The sequence below is a fragment of the Moschus berezovskii genome, chromosome Y, assembly GCF_049115385.1.
Source record: "Moschus berezovskii isolate FMDL1 chromosome Y, NW_MosBer_1.0, whole genome shotgun sequence".
Lineage (NCBI taxonomy): Eukaryota > Metazoa > Chordata > Mammalia > Artiodactyla > Moschidae > Moschus > Moschus berezovskii.
The window spans coordinates 6,968,107-6,987,136 of record NC_142489.1 but is presented as its reverse complement, the minus strand read 5'-3'; the positions used below and the strand labels follow the sequence as shown (position 1 = coordinate 6,987,136).

Genomic DNA, 19,030 nt, shown 5'->3' with positions numbered 1-19,030 from the left:
TAGCCAGTCGTTTGTTCGGTGAGCCAGTCTGGTGGTGTCTTAGGTTAGGGCTTTTTGCCTGTTCATGGGGTAGCTATCCCACAGTGTGCTTTACTATCTCATGTTAGTTCCCTTAGATTGCCCCTGGGACATACAGGCCGGGTCCTTACTCTAAGTAATGCAGCCCACCCCTCCCTGTTCAGCCCCCACTTGCTAGAGGCAGATGCAGGCGTCTGGGCTGCTTCTCCGCTGGGAGTTACCGCTGGGCATGTAATCTGTGGGTTTTAGCTATTTATTTATTTTTCCTCCCAGTTACGTTGCCCTCTGAGTTTCCAAGGCTTGCACAGACTCGCCAGTGAGAGTGTTTCCTGGTGTTTGGAAACTTCTCTCTTTTTAAAGCCTCCTTCACAGGACCGATCTCTGTTCCTACCTCTTTTGTCTCACTTTTTATCTTTTATATTTTTTCCTACCTTCTTTTGAAGACAATGGGCTGCTTTTCTGGGTCCCTGATGTCCTCTGCCGGCATTCAGAAGTTGTTTTGTGGAATTTACTCAGCATTCAAATATTCTTTTGATGACTTTGTGGGAGGAAAAGTGGACTCCCCATCCTGTTCCTCTGCCATCTTAAGGCCGCCCCCAATTGATAAAGTTTGGATGACTAGAGTTGTGAAAATTTTTCCCCAGTTAGTAGCTGAGTTTATCTGTCAGCTTCAAAACTATCCTTGGGCTCCCTTTTCATACCTACTTCTCCTGCTTTTCAACCATCTCCCCTAGCCCAGACTTGGGAACCCGCTCCTCACTTTTATGGCAGAATAGATTAATTGGTCGGAGAAGGCAATGGCACCCCACTCCAGTACTCTTGCCTGGGAAATCCCATGGATGGAGGAGCCTGGTACACTACAGTCCATGGGGTGACTAAGAGTTGAACACAACTGGTGCGACTTAGCAACAGCAGCAGCAGCAGATTAATTTGTATTCTTTAGAATTTTTCAAATATTGAATCTGTGTGGGTGTGTGTATCTGGCTTTTTTTTCCTCAGCATATTCGTTTGAATAAATATCTATATTTTTTTGTAAATCCATTCCCATTGGCCCTGCACAATATCTTCAGGATATGTCCCATTTTTACCCTTTGCAGTGTTGATGGATATATGTTCATAGATAAGTTTTTCTAAGGAACTAAGCTGTCTCATCAGCTGGGTAGTCACTTAGGGGTGGAACTGCTGGATCTCAGTGCCTTCTGATTCTTGATTCCTGCCAACAGGAGATGAGAACTGCCTTTGCTCCATCGTTGCCAGTATTCAGTGTGGTCACCTCTGTTCAGTTCAGATAGTGTAATAAGTGTGTGTTTGAATGCAGTTGCAGTTGTAATTTCCATTTCCTCAATGAATAAAGAGGGATGATTGCCATATGTGTATTCTCTTTGTGCTATAGTCAAGGCTATGGTTTTTCCAGTGGTCATGTATGGATGTGAGAGTTGGGCTGTAAAGAAAGCTGATCGCCGAAGAATTGATGCTTTTGAACTGTGGTGCTAGAGAAGACTCTTGATTGTCCTTTGGACTGCATGGAGATCCAACCAGTCCATCCTAAAGGAGATCAGTCCTGGGTGTTCACTGGAAGAACTGATGCTGAAGCTGAAACCCCGATACTTTGGCCACCTGATGCGAAGAGCTGACTCATTGGAAAAGACCCTGATGCTGGAAAAGATTGAAGGCGGGAGGAGAAGGGGACGACAGAGGATGAGATGGTTGGATGGCATCACCGACTCAAAGGGCATGAGTTTGGGTGAACTCTGGGAGTTGGTGATGGACAGGGAGGCCTAGCATGCTGCAGTCCATGGGGTCACAAAGAGTCGGACACGACTGAGTGACTGAACTGAACTGATTCTGTTTGTTAAGTGGCTCTGCAAGTCATTTGTTCATTCCTGAGTGAATTAAGTTTTTATGTTTTATGAAGTTTGTAGATTTTTAAGATATTCTGGATATGAGTCCCTGTTAAGATAAAGAGGAGCCAATATTTTTTCTCTGTTGCTGGCTTCTTTTGTGCTTCCTTAAGCCTGTCCCACAGAGGTGTAAATATTTTGATGGAGGCTTCATTATTAATGTTCTCTTCCCAGTGAGGGATCCCGCTAGGTGTATATTCTAATCAATAACTGTCTACACTTTGACCACAGGGTATCCACCTGCGTTTTATCTCTGGAGTCATTCTTGCTTTCAGTCTTACGTAGAGATCTACGTGTCTCTCTGTGTTACTTGTAAAACAAGGAGCAATGAATGTGGTGAAGTCATTATTATATTTTTTGTCATATGAATTTCCAATTTCTCCAACAGTTTTCCCTGTCGGATAATTATTTTGCTGAACTACCTTTGTAACTATATCCAAAATCTATTTGTCTGTATATTCCTATACCTTCCCCAAGAGCAGATTTGGTTGTGTTTTGGTTTGCAGAACACAGCCTTGACGTACTTGTTTTCCTATTTGGAACCAGTCTGTTGTTCCATGTCCAGTTCTAACTGTTGCTTCCTGACCTGAGTACAGATTTCTCAAGAGGCAGGCCAGATGGTCTGGTATTCCCATCTCCTTCAGAATTTTCCACAGTTGCTTGTGATCCACACAGTCAAAGGCTTTGGCATGGTCAATAAAGCAGAAATAGATGTTTTTCTGGAACTCTCTTGCTTTTTTGACGATCCAGCGGATGTTGGAAATTTGATCTCTGGTTCTTCTGACTTTTGTAAAACCAGTTTGAACATCTGGAAGTTCATGGTTCACATATTGCTGAAGCCTGGCTAGGAGAATTTTGAACATTACTTTACTAGTGTGTGAGATGAGTGAAATTGTCGGTAGTTCAAGCATTTGTTGGCATTGCCTTTCTTGTGATTGGAGTGAAAATTGATATTTTCCAGTCCTGTGGCCACTGCTGAGTTTTCCCAGTTTGCTGGCATATTGAGTGCAGCACTTTCACAGCATCATCTTTCAGGATTTGAGATAGATCAACTGGAGGCGGCAATGGCGGAGGCGGCTGCAGTGAGGAACAACGAGAGTTCAAACTTTCTTACTCGCCTGAGAGCTTTTGGGCTCCTGGGTTTAGTAAAATTTAAAAAAAAGAAAAGAAAAGAAAAGAAATGAAATAGCTCTACAGGAATTCAGTCACCTCCATGAGCTTTGTTTATAATGATGCTTCCTAAGACCCACTTGACTTCAAATTCCAGGATGTCTGACTCTAGGTGAGTGATCACAGCATCGTGATTATCTGGGTCATGACGAATTTTTTGTACAGTTACCTATGTGTTCTTGCCACCTTTTCTTGATATCTGCTGCTTCTGTTAGGTCGCTACAATTTCTGTCTTTTATCAAGCCCATCTCTTGATGAAATGTTCCCTTGGTATCTCTAATTTTCTTGAAGAGATCTCTAGTCTTTCCCATTCTATTGTTCTCCTCTATTTGTTTGCATTGATCGCAAAGGAAGGTTTTCATAACTCTCTTTGTTATTCTTTGAAACTCTGCATTCAAATGGGTATATCTTTCCTTTTCCCCTTTACCTTTTCCTTCCCTTATTTTCACAGCTATTTGTAAGGCATCCTCAGACAGCCATTTTGCTTTGTTGCATTTGTTTTTCTTGGGGATGGTCTTGATCCCTGTTTCTTGTACAATGTCATGAACATCTGTGCATAGTTCATCAGGCACTCTGTCTATCAGATCTAGTTGCTTAAATCTATTTCTCACTTCCGCTGAATAGTCATAAGGGATTTGGGAATGCCATAACACCTGACCTGCCTCCTGAGAAATCTGTATGCAGGTCAGGAAGCAACAGTTAGAACTGGACATGGAACAACAGACTGGTTCCAAATAGGAAAAGGAATACGCCAAATGTGTATTTTGTCACCCTGCTTATTAAACTTATATGCAGAGTACATCAAGAGAAACGCTGGGCTGGAGGAAGCACAAGCTGGAATCAAGATTACCGGGAGAAATATTAATAACCTCAGACATGTACATGACACCACCCTTATTGCAGAAAGTGAAGAAGAACTAAATAGCCTCTTGATGAAAGTGAAAGAGGAAAGTGAAAAAGCTGACTTAAAGCTCAACATTCAGAAAACGAAGATCATGGCGTTTGGTCCCGTCACTTCATGGGAAATAGATGGGGGAACAGTGGAAACAGTGGCAAACTTTATTTTGGGGGGCTCCAAAATCACTGCAGATGGTGATTGGAGCCAAGAAATTAAAAGACACTTACTTCTTGGAAGGAAATTATGACCAACCTAGATAGCATATTAAAAAGTAGAGACATTACTTTGACAACAAAGGTCCGTCTAGTCAAGGCTATGGTTTTTCAAGTGGTCATTTATGGATGTGAGAGTTGGACTATAAAGAAGGTTGCATGCCGAAAAATTGATGCTTTTGAAACTGTGGTGTTGGAGAAGACTCTTGAGAGTCCCTTGAACTGCAAGGAGATACAACTGGTACATCCAAAAGGAGACCAGTCCTGGGTGTTCATTGGAAGGAGTAATGTTGAGGCCGAAATTCCAATACTGTGGCCACCTGATGCGAAGAGGTGACTCATTGGAAAAGACCCTGATGCTGGGAAAGATTGAGGGCAGGAGGAGAAGGGGACGACAGAGGATGAGATGGCTGGATGGCATCACGGACTCAGTGGACATGGGTTTGGGTGGACTCCGGGAGTTGGTGATGGACAGGGAGTCCTGGAGTGCTGCAGTTCAGTTCAGTTCAGTCGCTCATTTGTGTCCGACTCTTTGCGACCCTGTGAATCACAACACACCAGGCCTCCCTGTCCATCACCAACTCACAGCATTCACTCAAACTCATGTCCATCGAGCCGGTGATGCCATCCAGCCATCTCATTCTCTGTCGTCCCCTTCTCCTCCCGCCCCCAACCTTTCCCAGCATCAGAGTCTTTTCCAGTGAGTCAACTCGTTGCATGAGGTGGCCAAAGTATTGGAGTTTCAGCTTCAGCATCAGTCCTTCCAATGAACACCCAGGGCTGATGTCCTTTAGAATGGACTGGTTGGATCTCCTTGCAGTCCAAGGGACTCTCAAGAGTCTTCTCCAACACCACAGCTCAAAAGCATCAATTCTTCGGTGATCAGCTTTCTTCACAGTCCAACCCTCACATCCATACATCTAGGTTGGTCATAAATTTCCTTCCAAGGAGTAAGCATATTTTAATTTCGTGGCTGCAATCAGCATCTGCAGTGATTTTGGAGCCCCCCAAAAATAAAGTCTGACACTGTTTCCACTGTTTCCCAATCTATTTCCCATGAAGTCATGGGACTGGATGCCATGATCTTTGTTTTCTGAATGTTGAGCTTCAAGCCAACCTTTTCACTCTCCTCCACTTTCATCAAGAGGCTTTTGAGTTCCTCTTCACTCTCTGCCATAAATGTGGTGTCATCTGCGTATCTGAGGTTACTGATATTTCTCCTGGCAATCCTGATTCCAGCTTGTACTTCTTCCAGCCCATCATTCCTCATGATGTATTCTGCATATAATTAAATAAGTTGGGTGACAATGTGAAGCCTTGACGTACTCCTTTTCCTATTTGAAACCAGTCTGTTGTTCCATGTCTAGTTCTAAGTGTTGCTTCCTGACCTGCATGTAGGTTTCTCAAGAGGCAGATCAGGTTATATGGTATTCCCATCTCTTTCAGAATTTTCCACACTTTAATTCCACTGTCAAAGGCTTTGGTACAGTCAATAAAGCAGAAATAGATGGTTTTCTGGAACTCTCTTGCTTTTTCCATGATCCAGCCGATGTTGGCAATTTGTTCCCTGGTTCCTCTGCCTTTTGTAATACCAGCTTGAACATCTGGGAGTTCACGGTTCACGTACTGCTGAAGCCTGACTTGGAGAATTTTGAGCATGACTTTAGCAGCATGTGAGATGGGTGCAATTGTGCGGTAGTTTGAGCATTCTTTGGCATTGCCTTTCTTTGGAATTGGAATGAAAACTGACCTTTTCCAGGCCTGTGGCCACTGCTGAGTTTTCCAAATTTGCTGGCATATTGAGTGCAGCACTTTTACAGGATCATATTTCAGGATTTGAAATAGCTCAACTGGAAATCCATCACCTCCACTAACTTTGTTCATACTGATGCTTTCTAAGGACCACTTGACTTCACGTTCCAGGATGTCTGGCTGTAGGTGAGTGATCACACCATTGTGATTATCTGGGTTGTGAAGTTCTTTTTTGTACATTTCTTCAGTGTATTCTTCCCACCCCTTCTTAATATCTTCTGCTTCTGTCAGATCCATACCATTTCTGTCCTTTATCGAGCCCACCTTTGCGTGAAATGTTCCCTTGGCATAGGAACCTGGAATGTCATGTCCATGAATCCAGACAAATTGGAAGTGGTCAAACAGGAGATGGCAAGAATGAACGTCAACATTCTAGGAATCAATGAACGAAAATGGACTGGAATGAGTGAATTTAACTTACATGACCATTATATCTACTTCTGTGGGCAGGAATCCCTTAGAAGAAATGGAGTAGCCATCATGATCAACAAAAGTGTCCAAAATGCAGTACTTGGATGCAATCTCAAAAACGATAGAATGATCTCTGTTCGTTTCCAAGGCAAACCATTCAATATCACAGTAATGCAAGCCTATGCTCCGACCAGTAACGCTGAAGAAGTTGAAGTTGAACAGTTCTATGAAGACCTACAAGACCTTTTAGAACTAACAGCCCCAAAAGATGTCCTTTTCATTATATGGGACTGGATTGGGAAAGTAGGAAGTCAAGAAACACCTGGAGTAACAGGCAAATTTGGCCTTGGAGTACAGAATGAAGCCGGGCAAAGGCTAATAGAGTTTTGCCAAGAGAACGCACTGGTCATAGCAAACTCTTTCTTCCAACAACACAAGAGAAGACTCTACACATGGACATCACCATATGGTGAACACCAAAATCAGATTGATTATATTCTTTGCAGACAAAGATGGAGAAGCTCTATTCAGTCAGCAAAAACAAGACTGGGAGCTGACTGTTGCTCAGATCATGAACTCCTTATTGCCAAATTCAGACTGAAATTGAAGAAAGTGGGGAAAACCTGTAGAACATTCAGATATGACCTAAATCAACCCCTTATACAGTGAAAGTGAGAAATAGATTTAAGGGACGAGATCTGACAGATAGAGTGCCTGATGATCTATGGATGGAGTTTCATGACATTGTACAGGAGACAGGGATCAAGACCATCCCCGTGGAAAAGAAATGCAAAAAAGCAAAATGGCTGTCTGAGGAGGCCTTACAAATAGCTGTGAAAAGAAGAGAAGTGAAAAGCAAAGGAGACAGGAAAGATATAAGCATGTGAATGCCCAGTTCCAAAGAACAGCAAGGAGAGATAAGAAAGCCTTCCTCAGTGATCAATGCAAATAAATAGAGGAAAACAACAGAGTGGGAAAGACTAGAGATCTCTTCAAGAAAATAAGAGATACAAAGGGAAAATTTCGTGCAAAGATGGGCTCGATAAAGGACAGAATCGTGGTGCGGTTCATGCGGTCGCAAAGAGTCGGACACCACTGAGCGACTGACCTGTATTGAACTGAAGTGAAGGGAATATTTCGTGCAAAGATGGGCTCAAGAAAGGACAGAGATGGTACAGACCTTACAGAAGCAGAAGATATTAAGAAGAGGTGGCAAGAATACACAGAAGTGAAGTGAAGTCAAGTCAAGTCGCTCAGTCATGCCCGCCTCTTTGCGACATCATGGACTATAGACCACCAGGCTCCTCCTTCCATAGGATTCTCCAGGCAAGAACTCTGGAGTGGGTTGCCATTTCCTTTTCCAGGGGATCTTCTCAACGCAGGATTCGAACCCAGGTCTCCTGCGTTGCAAGCAGACTCTTTAACCTCTGAACCACAAGGGAAGCCCAGAGGAACTATACAAAAAAATCTTCATGTCCCAGATAATCACGATGGTGTGATCAGTCACCTAGAGTCAGACATGTTGGAATGTGAAGTCAAGTGGGCCTTGGGAAGCATCACTATGAACAAAGCTAGTGGAGGTGATGGAATTCCACTTGAGCTCTTTCAAATTCTAGAAGTTGAGGCTGTGAAAGTGCTGCACTCATTATTTCAACAAATTTGGAACCCTGAGCCGTGGCCACAGGACTGGAAAGGTCAGTTTTCATTTCAAACCTGCTCCTTAACTCCCTGCAAACTTCTAAGTGTTGGTGTATCCACACTGATTACACTTAGTTCACTTGTGATATAAGATGCCTCTTGTCCAGGATTTGATATCTTGTGAGTTGGATAAATATCCTTGAAAATAATTTTTCAGATAAGATTTTTTAGTGCTTCATATTTTCTTCCTGATTCCTAATGTTGTTTTCATTATTCAAACTGCAACCGTTTCTGTTAGAATTTTTAAAACTCTTTTTCGTGGTTTGTCTCAGTGGTCACACTTCTTATAACCTCTTCTCGTTTTCTGTTTTTTTTTTTTTTTTTTTAATTTAAAAACATACGCTGGGTCTCAGTTGTTCTGTTCTGCTTTTCTCTACTTGAAGTTCGAGAGCTTCTCATGTTGACGGTTGTCTCTTTGGGGCTCTTTGTGGCAACCCACTCCAGTATTCTTGTCTGGTGAATCCCAGGGACGGGGAAGCCTGGTGGGTTGCCGTCTAAGGGGTCGCACAGAGTCAGACACGACGGAAGCGACTTAGCAGCAGCAGCAGCAAAACAAGCACAACTCATGTTGTGCATGGATTTGGTTGTCATACAGCATGCTGGATCTTCCCAGATCAGGAATTCAGTCTGTGTCCGCTGCATTGGCAGGTGGATTCTGAACCACTGGAACCCTGGAGAAGTGCCTCTGCTCTGTTTTTGTTTGTTTGTTTTGTTTCTTAGTTTTAATTCTTGTTTTAGACTGACTTGCTTGGGTGAGTCCTAAATGAGCATAGCTTCATTCTTTCCCCAGCTATTGGTAGTACCCTCCGCTCTTCCCCAGTAGCAATATTGGACACCTGCCGACCTGTGGGGATCATCTTTCAGTGTCATATCTGTTTGCCCTTTTACACAGCTCGTGAGGTTCTCACAGCAAGAATCCTGGAGTGGTTTGCTACGCGCTCCACCAGTGGTTCACGTTCTGTCAGAACTCTTCACTATGACGAGTCTGTCTCGGGTGGCCCTACACGAAATGGCTCATCGTTTCACTGAGTTATGCCAGGCCCTTCAGCAAACAAGGCAGTGATCCATGAAGGGAGTATAGTCGTCTAACCACTATTGTTCTGTAATCTGTCAACAACTCGAGTCAAAGGACACAAATACCTTGACCTTGGAGTGCCGTGTGTGTTTGTAACATGCATTCAGGGTGCATGTAGCTTACACTGAGCCCTGGCAGGGTCCGTGCCCAGCGCCCTATTTTGTCTTTCCTGTCTCTCCTGCAGCATTTCAGGTGTACCTAGCCTTCCGCATCCTTAGGAGCCTACCAGAGGTCTCTGGAGTGGGCTGGGACTGCCTAACCTTTCCCATCCCCCTTACATATTTTTCCTGGTCTCTTGTCTGGTCGAGTGGCATGACCTCCGTGATGCCAAGGATGTTCCTTTCTTCAAATCTGTTGGCACCAATCAATGACTATTGCTTTGAAAAATATCTGATGAGGAACTTTTTTGCAGAGCTTTAGGTAACTCTGCACCTGCCTCAAAGCCTCTGCTTCTGGGATGTGAGCTGGAGAGTAGCACCCCTGTAGTCGGACACCACAGACCCCGTGCTTTGTACATACCATCACGGCTCTTTCTTTAGTAAACACTGTTCACTTTTGTTGTATGTGTGTGCATGCTTGGTTGATACATCGTGTCTTATCTTATGACGCCGACCCCATGGACTGTAGCCCGCCAGGCTCCTCTTTCCATGGGATTCTCCAGGCAAAAATGCTGCCATTTCTTCCTCCCGAGCATTTTCTTGACCTAGGGATTAACCTGTGTCTCATGCGTCTCTTATATTTGTAGGTGTATTTTCTTTACCACTGCACCCCCTGGTAGTACAGGTAAGACTGCATGCAAAATCCTTTCCTCCCCTGCAGCCCCGCAGTGGATGACTGCTGCTTAACCTCACAGTTGTGCTGTTTTCAGGTGCCACATTGAACAACTCACATTCTGTTTGTAGTTGTCTGACTGACCAATCCCATCTCTCATGTGACATCTGGTTGGAATCTTAGATTGCCATATACAGCTACCATCTCTGGTATATTCATGCTTCTCGCAAAGACACTTGCATGATTCACACCATGCATCCTAAACAGAGTTATTTCCCCTTTGCTTGCACACTATATTTGCTGCATAGTTGAAATTACATGTTTTGTGCATTTGCAAATATAGCACCTTTATTCACTACACATATGTGCTTTAATCAATTTATTGATCAGTTTAGGAATCCAGTAACATCAGCAAGAGCAGAGGACATTCATAGTTGGAAAGCCATGGGTTCAGATTCTTGATATACTGGGAGAGAAGAAATGATGATTTCCAGGAAAAGGTCTATTATCTTCATGTGGACGATTGGGACGCATTAGTCTTTCGGTGCTGCTCATATTCTTATTTCGTTTTTTTTCTTTAAACATGAAAAATGAAATGTTTAGCTGATTAGGATTAACATGATGTTGGTCATAGCATGAAAGAGAACACAGAAGCAGTGGATGGTGGAACCAGTGGAGAAATTTCCCTACAACTTTCACAGAAGTCGTTCTGTGAGTGTGGCACGTGGGCTTGCATAGACTTACCACCTGGTGAAACGAGCGGTGAGCAGTCCTGCATCAGCTCTTACGCTGAGAGTCACTCGGTTACATATTCAGAGGTCTGAGACGTAGGAGACTATATACTGGGTCACCTGTATGGCTTACATCTTCTGTAGTCTCATTTATCATCATGAATGTGTTGTGGCTGCAGGGTCCTTCATTCACAGTGGGATTCACCAGGGATCATCATATCTCACAGCTCAGGGCTTCACACAGCCTCCTCTTCTGTCCCCAGAGCATCTCACTGTGGAGTCTAGACTGGTGTGAGTGTATAGATCTTTAACCCAAATACTAAGGAACCCGGAGCCCTTGTCACCTGATGGACTGCTTTGTTATCCTATTCTTTTTTTTTTTCTTTTAATTAATTTTACTTGAAAAGCCCTTTGTTTGCAATGCTGTGCTTCTATCAGCTGTACAGCAACGTGAATTATTTGTTATCGTTATTTATATAAACATTTGTTATCATTATTTAATCACCTAGTCATGCCCCACTCTTTGTATCCTATGGACTATAGCTTGCCTGACTCTTCTGTTCATTGGAGTTTCCAGGCAAGAATGCTGGTGTGGGCTACCATTTCCTACTTCATGGGAACTTCCCCTCCCAGGGATAGAACCCGCCTCCCCTGTGTCTCCTGCATTGGCAGGCAGATTCTTGACCTCTGAGTCACCTGGAAACCCCTCAGTAATTGCATAAATGTAGGTAAATGTATATCATTTTACATTCTTGTTCTTATGACTCATTACAAGTCATTGAGTATAGTTCTCTGTGCTCTCCAGTAGGTATTTGTTGTTTGTTTTATATGTTTTAGTGTCTATCTGTTCATCTTAATTTCTGAATTTATCCTTTGCCTACTTCCCCTTGGTAACTATGAATTTTCTCCTTGTATGAGACTCTTGAGAGTCCCTTGGACTGCAAGGAGATCCAACCAGTTCATTCTAAAGGAGATCAGTCCTGGGTTTTCACTGGAAGGACTGATGCTAAAGCTGAAAGTCCAATACTTTGGCCACCTCATGCGAAGAGTTGACTCACTGGAAAAGACCCTGATGCTGGGAGGGATTGGGGGCAGGAGGAGAAGGGGACAACAGAGAATGAGATGGCTGGATGGCATCACCGACTCGATGGAACTTGAGTGATCTTCGGGAGTTGGTGATAGACAGGGAGGCCTGGCATGCTGTGATTCATGGGGTCGAAAAGAGTTGGACATGACTGAGCAACTGAACTGAACTGAACTGATGAGATTCTGTTTCTGTTTTATAAACGGTTCATTTGCATCATATTTTACATCCCACATGGAAGTGATTTCATATAGTATTTCCTGTTCCTTTTCTGACTTACCTCACTTAGTAAGATCATGTCTAGATCCATCCATGTTGCTGCAAATGGCATTATTTCATTCTTTTTCATGGGCATGTAATATTCCACTGTATACATATGCCATTCTTAAAGGAGTACAACCGCACCCCACCCCCAAAAAAATAAAAGCGTGAACCTAGTGAAAAGAAGCTCAGTGTTGTTTGTGTCACGTGTCTACTCACCCAGCTGATGTTCTCTGTTCTCATGGAGGACAGTTGTCTGAAAGAGAATGAATAAGGGGACAGATGACCACTGACACGCCCCTGTTTCAAGGGATTATTTCAAAACAGCTCTTATTAAAGATATCTCTGCCCATAGGAAATTTCACTTGAATGTACTAGTGATGTGTTTTCATTTCGGATACCTGCTGTCCTCTGGGGCTTTACCTGTTTTGATGATATTTTCTATATTTTCATTTGGGATCCCCTTTTCACTGTTCAGTTCCTGATACTTCTGAAATTCTTCTTGAGTGAAGCTGTCTCCTTTGGCTGGATTTCACAGCAAACAGGGCAGAAGAGGTGTGCGTTAGCATCTTTCATAGGTTATAGTCACCTGGCTCATACCTGTAGTGCTTAGTAAGTCTCACCACAGCCACTGCCCTCCACCATCACCTAAACACTGCTCCCCAGGTATTTTTCTATAGTCGTACCCGAGTGTGCAAACAGGTTTTCAGATGGGTCCATGAGGGCATAATCCACATAATTAACATGTTATCATGTTCCAGTTCTCCCAACTAGTGAGTAAACTACAGATCATTCGCATGTGAGCTTAAGCATGCCCCAGTGAGGTGCAATCCTTCGTGGCACATCGGAGAAGATCATGGTGGGTCTCAGACTCAGAATTCCTCTCAGCTCTAACTCTTCCTTTCCACTTTGTCTGCATCCTGGAATTACATCCCTGGGGTTTTCATAAACCCTTATGAAATGAATGGAGAGGGGAATGATTTGGGATTTTAAGAAGCACATTAATCCCATTGACACCATGCAGGACTTTATGTTCCTTACCCCGCCGGCCATGTCTTCAGATCCCTTTTGTCTAGTAACAATTTCAGTCAAAAAATAAGTTTAATCAGAATATTGAGAATGTGGGATAGCCGCGGAATACAGTCAAAGTAGATATAATAACAATGTAGACATAAAGCAGATAAGGACCTGTAGTTCCTCCCCAAGGGCAGTAATATTATTCTGGGTCATAGCCCGAGAGCTGTATCATAGACACCTAAACCCCTACCTGGTGGACAAGTAAAATACAGTTTGATTAGACCTGCCACGATTCAGAGAATTGAAGTCAAGGAAATGGGAATAAACTGATGTTTGGATTGACAATGAACAATCAAGATAATTCTGTTCATACCACTGCTGACCAATTTAAAAAAGACTGTTTTAGCTGCTTGCTGTTTTTTCAAGGAGCCCCCTCCCTCTGTTTATAAATTTCTTGCCCCTCTGGTTTCCATTTGTGGGGTGGGGCAGTCAGCCGTTGGACAGAAGTCCACCCATGCCCCAGTTGCCGGCATCTGAATGAAAGCAGATATTCCTTTCTATGAAGCTGGTCTCTTATTTGGCTTTTGAGTGACAGCCAGCAGTACCCCACTTTTGGTAACACCACCACCCATGCCACTCAGGGAAGAACTCAGGCTTTGTCAGTCTCAGAGACCAGACTCAATCCTCAGCCACCCACAACGTGCATGTAGTACCAGAAAGGATAATGGGACATGTCCATGAACCCAGGAGATTGGTCAGATGGCAGAACAACTGACATTCCTGGCTACTCTTCCTCTGCAGACTTCAATGTGATCCTGAGGTGTTTGCAGAGCACTGGGTTCAGGTCTCAGGAAGTGTTTTAAGAATTGTGACAAAGAAGAAAGCATTTGTGTGGTGGAGATGAATGCAGTCATGGCCGGAACCTGTGAGTCTGTTAAACTCAGATTTAAACCTTGATTCCCTTTAGTGTGAGGATCCGGCAACTCCGTTGCTAGGAATTCATGGACCATCCTAGAATATTTTCCTTGAATCTCTGGGGTAAGTGTATTTCATTTTTAAAAAAGCCATCTGATAGAATCCCCAGTGGATACATTTCCTCATCTTTCCAGCAGACAACCTTTCTGCATCCCTGACTCGTGCACATGAAGTCTGAATTCTCCCGTGTGAACACACGTCAGGTCCAGTGTGTTCCATATAAGGTGCTGTGCTTAATCGCCCAGTAGATTCAATTCTTTGCGACCCCATGGACTCTAGCCTGCCAGGCTCCTTGTTCTTGGGGATTTTCCAGGCAAGAATAGTGGAGTAGGTTGCCATGCCTTCCTCCAGGGGATAGTCCCAACGCAAGGGTCGAACCCAGGTCTCCCGCATTGCAGGCAGATTCCTTATCATCTGAGCCAGCTTGAAAGCCCTAATGTAAGCTATGTGTTTATCTCTCTCCTTACTATAAAAATATTGATCATATGAACACATCTACTTAGTTTTGGATAACGTAAAGTACATACCGACGCCTTTAGTTATTTTTGTGATCTTCTCTCCATCATCATTTTCAATATAAGTTACCAGCATGTTTTCTGATGCATGAATCAGTTGCAAAACATTTGTACCCGCGACTGTGACAGAAAAAAAAAAAAAAAACAAATTTCACTCTGATTATTTGCTTTCCTTTCTAATGAACATGTCTTGTGCTTCACACGCTATTGTCCGTCTTCCCTCTAGCTGTCAGCTCTCTCATTGACATTTGTATGGTCTGTTGTTAGAGCCAGTTATGACATCCAGCGAACTAGGAAAGCCTTCTACACACCCCTTTCTCCTGAAGGTTATTAAGACGTCCAGTCTTCTAAGCTGTGCAGACTGTGAATGATGGCAAAGTTTCTTATTGCAACCATCATGGGTGTTGAACCTCAACCATCTCACAAGAGCTGACTTAAATTTTCAGGAATTTTGTGACCCAGTTTACAAGTACAGTCATGGGTAGAAGGAATTCTAAAAATTTAAATGAATAATGTTAAAACGAAAGTCAATACATCATCCAGAGTTATTTCCTAGTACAACAGCTATTAAACACGTACAAATTAGTCTATTGCAATATTTGGACATATATACTCTGAAATCATTGCAAGTTAGATCCTGGCACTGCCTGTCCACATTTTTTAAATTAAAATAAATGCATCAAAACAAGATAAGAGTGCTTTGCTGTACATTTTTTCCTTGAAAATATAACAGAGGGACTTATGATCTCAATATAATCTTTCAGAATTGATATTAATATTTGGCATTATTTCCTTTTATTTTCAACTCCTGAGGTAGATGTCTATGTTAATGCCCATTTCAAATTTTGTATTTCTATTCGTATTTGAGACTTATTTCTTATTTTAAACTATAGAGATAGAAGTCTATGCTAAAGTCCCATTAAAATTATGTAAAAATGAGTTTGAAATTGTTGCTCTTAGTTAAGTATTCTCATTTTGGCCTTTAAATTAATCATGTTCTACATATTAAACTTGCTAATAAAGAACTTTAGATATTTAAAGAATTTCTTACTTAAAGCAAGTTTGTTTGGGTAGGTCAAATGAAAGAACAATGTAGGAAAGTGTCATTATACTCTTAGGGAGTTTCTTGCACTTTCTCATGTCCAAGGAACACAAGGAGTCAACATTCTGGGGGTTCTTCTTAGAGACCATTAGCGGCAACATTCTACCCTTGGACCTCATCCTGGTGTTGTGGGACAATATTGGTTCCTGAAAAATTGAATGGCTTTTCCAAGGTTGCCTTGATAATGAGTAGAGGGAATAGTCCACCCATTCTGACATCTAGTTGTCTTGAATGGAACCGAGACGATCTATCTGAACATGTTTCATGTGACAACCCATTGGAAAAACTCGCATACTCACATTCTATGATGTAAACATCTCCTTCTTGTCTCTTTGCCTCTTTATGGAACAACCGGCATGTCCCATCAACCCTGAAAAACAGACAAGAGATTCCTCCCTCACCATCCACGCCCCAGTACTTGAGGACACCCTTCTGCACGTAGAGTTCACACACTCAGTTCCACAGCCATGACCCACACCTTTCCCTGCACCCCATGTCGGAAGTCAACAGCCTCCTTGCTTTCAGTTGGGTCAGAGTGTACTTACTTGACATAAAATGTAAGTGAGAGGTATTCACAGCCATCAGTACATTCAATCTGACGATAGTGACACCTCAGCGGACCCCCTTCCACAATCTTCTCCTTGTTATCTGCAGCTGCGTAGATGGTACGCCACTCTCCTTTAATCTAAGAAGGAAGGTCTCCATAAACGCCAGTCAGACTCTTTTCTGGTTACTCACCAGTATACAGCAACATCTTTGCCTCTGCACTTACCACAGAAGAGAAGTAAATTGAATCTTATTACGCAAAGAACAGTTCTACCCCCTACTTTGCTGAATAACCTGACATGAATTCATGATTCCTATTTGAGCAGAAAGCATCGAATTCAGAGAATTTTGCACAGAATTCAGAGTTTTTAGAAATAGCTAAAAGAAAGCCAATAAAGACTGTGATGGTTCATAACTTTCTGAATGAACACGTTAGGTATTTTTTTTTTTTAACCTACAGAGAAATAACAACAACAACAGCAAAAATTCAAAGAGCAGCTCATGTAGTTAATGGACCGCGGTATGTATACAATCTGGTCACACATAGAAACGCGAATCTCTGTCACAGGCACACACAGAAATCTCAAGCAAGGAAGACCTTCTAGCAGATCAGCTCATTCTGGGTACCTGTGAGGGGTCTATCTCAGCTGGAGTTTCCTGGGTGGCACAAACCAGTACAAGGACAAGACTCAGCAACACAACCTTCATCCTGTGACTCTTGTGTTGCTCCTTCTAGACAAGCTGAGGACGCCCCAGTTGTTGGGGAGCGTGTGAATTGGTTCCACTTTTTATAGGATACGTCTCTTGGCAGAATTCATATTGATCAAACTGTGGTTATTCATAAGACCTTAGTTCCTTAGACATCACCTTCTGACATCCTGTTTGGCGGCTGAGCTTTTTGGCATTCTGTGTTTCTTATCAAACTCCTGTGTTATTTCTTTCACATTGAAGAGATCTTTTAAAGCTTATTTTCTAAAACTGAAGCTGGAACTGTCCGTTTTAAGAAGATAAGTATGTGGTGTCTCTACCAGGAATCGGTTATCAGGGAATTCCTCCGAGGGGCGTGAAATGGAAGTATAGTTGATATACAATATTTGTTTTACAGGTATACCACATAGGTATTTGTTATTTTATTTCTGCTTTGGAAATTATGAAAATGTTGAATTTTTTAATTCACTGTGTTGTCTAATCTTTATTTTTCAAATAATCTTTGTATATAATTTATTTTATGTTGAGTACTTTGTGTTTCTTATTCCACTCCTCCTGTGAGTGTGTTGCTGTCTTCTTTCCCTCAGCATATTTGTTTGAATAAACATCTGTATTTTTTTTTTTTTTTGTAGACTCCATTCCTATTTCCCCATAGTATCATCATAGCACAGTATCACCAGGATACAGCCCATTTTTATCCATTCCAATGTTGATGGATACAAATTCATAGACAAGTCTTTGTAAGGAACTGAGGCGTCTTATCTAATGGATAGGGACTTAGGGGTGGAACTGCTGGGTGTCAGTGCCTTCTTATTTTCGATTCCTGCTAAGAGGAATTAAACATTTCCATGGTTCCATCCTTGCCAGGACTCAGTGTGATCAGTTGTTTTCATTTCAGAGATTAAAAGTGTGTGATGTTATCCATTTTCTCTCTCTCTCTCTCTCTCTCTCTCACACACACACACACACACACACTGTGTAACTATGTGAGGAGACAGATGGTTACTTCATTTTTTTTTTTTTTATTGGAGGCTGATGCTGGGAAAGGTTGGGGGGCGGGAGGAGAAGGGGACGACAGAGAATGAGGTGGCTGGATGGCATCACCGACTCTGTGGACATGAGTTTGAGTGAACTCCGGGAGTTGGTGATGGACAGGGAGGCCTGGCGTGCTGTGATTCATGGGGTCGCAGAGAGTCGGACACGACTGAGCGACTGAACTGAACTGAACTGAATTATTTTACAATAATATATTGGTTGATTTTGCCATACATTGACATGAATCCGCCCCAGGTGTACGTACCTTCCCCTTCCTGAACCTCCCTCCCACCTCTCTCCTCCCCTTATCCTCCCTCTGGGTCATCCCTGTGCACCAGCCCCGAGCATCCTGTATCATGCGTTGAACCTGGACTGGTGATTCGTTTCACATATGATAATACAGATGTTTCAATGCCATTCTCCCAAATCATCGCACACTCACCCTCTCCCACAGAGTCCCAAAGACTGTTCTATAAGTCACAAGTGACATTTATTCTTTGACTCTGCCTTCCTGCTCCTTACCTCCCTGCAAACCTTTAAGTGTTTGGATATATACACTGAGTAAACCCAAACCGCCTGTCATACATCCCTCTTCCCCAGGATCTGATATATTGTCAACAAGATCCTTGCACATAATTTATAAAGATGATAATTTTTAAGTGGTTCATATTTCCTGCCTACTGTTCATTTCTCCTTCCTAATGTGTTTTCATTATTCAGATTGCAACGCTTTCTCTTGGAATTTTAAAAACTTTTTTAGTGGTGTGCCTCAGTGGTCATACATCTTATAACCTCTGCCAAGTTTTTTTTTTTTTTTTAACACACCCTGGGTGTTAGCTGCTTTGCTCTGCGTTTCTCTGCTTGCAGTTTGAGGGCATTTCATGGTGATGCTTGTCTTGTTGGAACTCTGGGACAAGAGCCGAGTCGATGTAGTGCATAGACTTTGTTCTCCTGCGGTGCCTGGGATCCTCCAGGATCAGGGATTCAATCTCTGTCGCATGCTTTGGCAGGTGGACTGCAAAGCACTGGAGCCCTGGGGAAGTCCCTCTGCTCAGTATTTTGCAGATAAGTGAGCATCAGTTCAGTTCAGT

General features: G+C 42.7%; 1 protein-coding gene across 1 annotated transcript; it reads right to left on the bottom strand.

The window, feature by feature from the left end:
* Positions 1-12,430: 12,430 nt before the first annotated feature.
* LOC129564447 (allergen Bos d 2-like) lies at positions 12,431-16,946 on the bottom strand. The gene is made up of 5 exons (XM_055438446.2): positions 16,825-16,946; positions 16,197-16,336; positions 15,951-16,021; positions 14,562-14,669; positions 12,431-12,567 (listed from the first exon to the last, which is right to left on the bottom strand). The coding sequence occupies exons 1-5, from the start codon at positions 16,903-16,905 to the stop codon at positions 12,431-12,433; spliced, it is 537 nt and encodes a 178-aa protein (XP_055294421.2). The 5' UTR covers positions 16,906-16,946.
* Between the last annotated feature and the right edge of the window lie 2,084 nt (positions 16,947-19,030).